The sequence below is a fragment of the Lipotes vexillifer genome, unplaced genomic scaffold (genome assembly GCF_000442215.2).
Source record: "Lipotes vexillifer unplaced genomic scaffold, Lipotes_vexillifer_v1.1 scaffold504, whole genome shotgun sequence".
Classification (NCBI taxonomy): Eukaryota; Metazoa; Chordata; class Mammalia; order Artiodactyla; family Lipotidae; genus Lipotes; species Lipotes vexillifer.
Window position 1 is genome coordinate 1,343,453 of NW_006785225.1, and position 3,733 is coordinate 1,347,185.

At 53.8% G+C, this 3,733-nt stretch overlaps 1 protein-coding gene across 2 annotated transcripts in view; it reads left to right on the top strand.

Moving 5' to 3' along the window:
• TK2 (thymidine kinase 2) overlaps window positions 1-2,764 on the top strand; it is a 31,710-nt gene extending 28,946 nt beyond the window's left edge. For both annotated transcript variants that reach the window (XM_007457318.1, XM_007457317.1), the window contains exons 9-10: window positions 1,458-1,538; window positions 2,666-2,764. In XM_007457318.1, the coding sequence (XP_007457380.1) occupies window positions 1,458-1,538; window positions 2,666-2,764 (180 nt within the window). The remainder of the gene's footprint in view (window positions 1-1,457; window positions 1,539-2,665) is intronic.
• The last annotated feature ends 969 nt before the right edge of the window (window positions 2,765-3,733 follow it).

The following is a 3,733-nucleotide window of genomic DNA, read 5'->3' on the forward strand; positions in this document are numbered from 1 at the left end:
CCCCTCTCCCTTTTCCCCTCTCCCTGCTCCCGCTCCCCCCACCCCTCACCAGGGAGTTACACAAATGTACCTTTGTCATAGTGGTCTCTTTTGCCTCAGGTGTCACCTCCTCCAAGAAGCTTTCTCTGACCTTCCCTCTATTGTGGTCCCCCAGCCTCTGTGCTTATTATGATCACAGCCATTAGGACAAATATTCTGAAACTATTTTTTTATGTGTTTGCTCCCCATCCCTCAGAAAAATACCATGAACTTTTTAAAATTAGATCTTATTCCCTCTGCGTCCCTAGAATGTGTCCCAGGCCTTGGCATCTAGGGGTTGCTCAGTTAATATTGATTGGAATGCCCCATGTGAATGCCACTGGAAGTACACAGACAGAGGCTGGGCAAGCATTTACTGGGATATCATGGGGGTCTGAGCCCAGGATGGGCTGGACTGGGGTCCTAGAAGGCCAGTCCAGCTCCTGAGGCCCACCCAGCCTTGTTTGCCCCAGGCACCAGCAAGGTGGATTCCAGCCATGAAGGCCCAGGCCTCGTTCTGGGCAGCTGCTTTGAAATCTGGAGACAGGAGTGATTAGAGGAAGGGTGAAATGGGGCGGGGGTGGACCAAGCTGGGATGGGGCACGGCAGCTCTGTGCAGTGAACCAGATGTTTGGAAGGAGTGACAAATCTGGAGTCCGTCCAAGTCATTGTCGAGGACATTGTCTTAATGGTTTTGACAAGGCCTCGAGGACAAGTCTGTTGTTGCCAAGGGAGAACTTGGTGGTGGATAAAGAGGCAGCAGTGTGGTTTACCCGGGAGCCTCAGGGCTGGGAGTAAATTGCTGCTTGAGGAGGTGTTTGCTGGCAGCCGAGAGCACCCGGGCCTGCTTGTGGGAGAGCCGAGCCGTCCAGTCCTACCCAATGCGCAGGCGTGGATGCCTTAGGGGCGGGGCTGGGCCTCTTTTCCCTTGCATTTCACCTTGTCCTCCTGAAGTTTGCCCTTAAGCTTTCAAGGATCCATAGGTTTCAAGTTGTCTGTTGGGGTGAGAGCAGCCGAGTGGGGCTCCTGGGCCAGTGAGGGCCACAGTCCTCTTGGTGGGAAGGACAGAGGGAGGGTTCAGAGGCTTCCCAGGCCGCCGTGAAGAAACAGAGGCCCTGCTTATGGAGAAGTGGCAGGAAATGAGAGCAGCCAGGTGGGAGGATATGTCCAAAGCACCAGAGGAGCAGAGTGCGCTGGAGGGATGGGCAGGTGGCCAGAGGGACACTTCTGACTGTTGCGACACCTGGGCTGGCCGGCAGACTTCTTGGCCGCGTTTATCATTGTCCACCTGAGCCAGGTTGGCTGTTGCGGGTCCTTAGTCCGAGCCACTGCCCTGTGGTCATTGACATTCACCTAACCTGCCCCTGAGACCCCTGGAGGGGAGAGGTCTGCTCGCTATGTGCTCCCGACAGCCCTTGCATTTTTACCCCCTCCGGCAGGAATACCTGGATGCTATTCACCACCTGTACGAAGAGTGGCTCATCAAAGGGAGCCTTTTCCCCGTGGCGGCCCCTGTTCTGGTAAGCCCCCCTAACAGGGCGGGAGACTTTTCTAGAAGGAGGAGCGACTTGGGGGATGTCGGCCACTCTGCAGCTGGAGAATTTGAAAGAAGGAAGTGGGGAGGGTGGAAGGGACTCTGTCTCACAGTCCCTGTTCTGGACTGAGCCTTAGTGAGCTGGACAGACCTGAGAGAAGGTGACCTGTCCCAGTGTCATTACGCCGGTGGCACAGTAGCATCTCAGTTATCCAGCATTGTCAGCAAAGGAGAGTTCCAGATGGCTGGAGCCCCTGGACCTGGGTTTTGGCCTTAACCGCTTGGGGTGGTGGTCTTTCTGACATGCCCATCCTTTCTCCAGCTGGTGGCAGGCCCAAAGCCTCATTGCACCTTTTCTTGGTGACCCAGGGCATCTGAAGGAACGTCAGTTGCTGTTCTGGTCTGTCACACAATGATGCCCCCTTAGGAGGTGCTGAGGTGTGTAGGACTTTTTGCCCCAGACTACTAATGCCTTTGAATTCCCGTGTTTGCTTTTTACCCTCCTTTCTCCTGCTGGCACTCACCATTTCTAACTGTATTGATGCTTCTGCCCCATCAGTGTTTCCCCACTTCCTTGTCCCCTCGTTTTCTGATTTGCTGCTGCCAACTTTCTTTAGGCAGGCCATTGGGTCCCTCGGACTGTTAGGAACGCGTGTACAGTGTGGGATCTGAGGGAGGGCCTTGCACAAACTTGTGTGCATGGCCTTGGAGACATCTGTCTGAGCTCCTCAAACACTGTACTCATGGCTCTTCCAGGCAGTGAGGTTGCTGGAAAGTGAGATATTACTCTACTGGATTTTTAAAGAAAATTTATTTTTTTCCCCTCATTATAGAAAAATGGTTGATATCAAATGATGATCAAAAAATCATTCATGAGCTTGCTGCACGGACAACTATCGTGGATTCTTAAGTGAAAATACAGTTGAGAATGTGGATTGACCTAGAAACGGGAGCTGTTTGGCCCTAACCTTCCTTTTTCTCTGCCTGTGACCTTGGGCTTCCCTGCCTCTCCTTGCCTCATCCTGCCTGCCCCTGTCTCTCTCTCTTCATCAGTGAAGGGAGGATGATGTTGAGGTCAGGGGCAGCCCTGTGACCTGTATGTTTAATTTCCAGGTGATTGAGGCTGACCACGACATGGAGAAAATGTTAGAACTCTTTGAACGAAACCGGCACCGAATACTAATTCCAGAGGATCGGAAGCTTGGTCCATAGGATGGGGAAGATCATGCCAGAGAAATGCCCGCTGCTGCCAAGTTAGCTCTCACGAGCAGTTTGGAACAATCCACTCTCAGGAGGGCTTTCTATCTGGGCACATTTGTCTTCCTAATGGTCTTCTCTCCTTTGCCAGTGTCTTTATCCTGGGATTCTGGCCCTCGTGGGTAAATGACATGATGGGACCAATGGGTTTGTCTCGGCCCTTTGGTGTCGCAGCCTTGCATTCCCCCGGTGCTTCTCCCGGTGGTTTCCCACCTCTGGATCCCTCTAAGTTAGGGAAGAGCCACCTGACTGACCCTGGGCTCATGGTCTCTAGCCCTTCAGACCATCCTCGAGGGTGAGGTAGCGGTCTTACATCCCAGGGGAGGAAGTTGAAGCTCAGACAGGCCAAGGGGCTCCCCGGGGTCACACAGCCAGTGACAGTGGAGTCAGCACCATTCAGACTTCTGCTGACTCCCAAACTATCAATCTCTTGCCCCAGGCTGCCTCATCCCAAGAGCCCTGCCTTCTCTGCTGGAGAGCCCCACACGTGTGTGAGTGTGTGTGTGTGTGTGTGTGTGTGTGTGGGTAGCAGGGGCACTGGTGCATGCAGCCAGCATCATCATTTTCTCCTGATTTGAGCAGCTCCTGAGGACAGTTAGCATTTCTAGACTTTCACAAAATTGTGCGGTATTTGGCTCGAGCCCAGCGTTCAGTGGTTCACTAGCGTGAGGCTGATGTGGTACTTACCACCTCGTCATCGGGACTTCCCCGTCCTTAGGAGAATCGTGGTTTGGCTCCTGAATGGTGCTTGGTCTCCTTGGTGACAAAGGTCCTGATTGAGCTGCTGCCGATTCCCTGGCAGGGCAATGGCCTGTGGCGCCAGGCTGGTGTGCCCAGTGCTCTTCTGGGCAAGGGGCTGCCAGCCTGGCTTCTGAGGCTCCCTTCTTCCATAGTGGCCTTGTGTGAGGAGCTTCACCCTTGGAA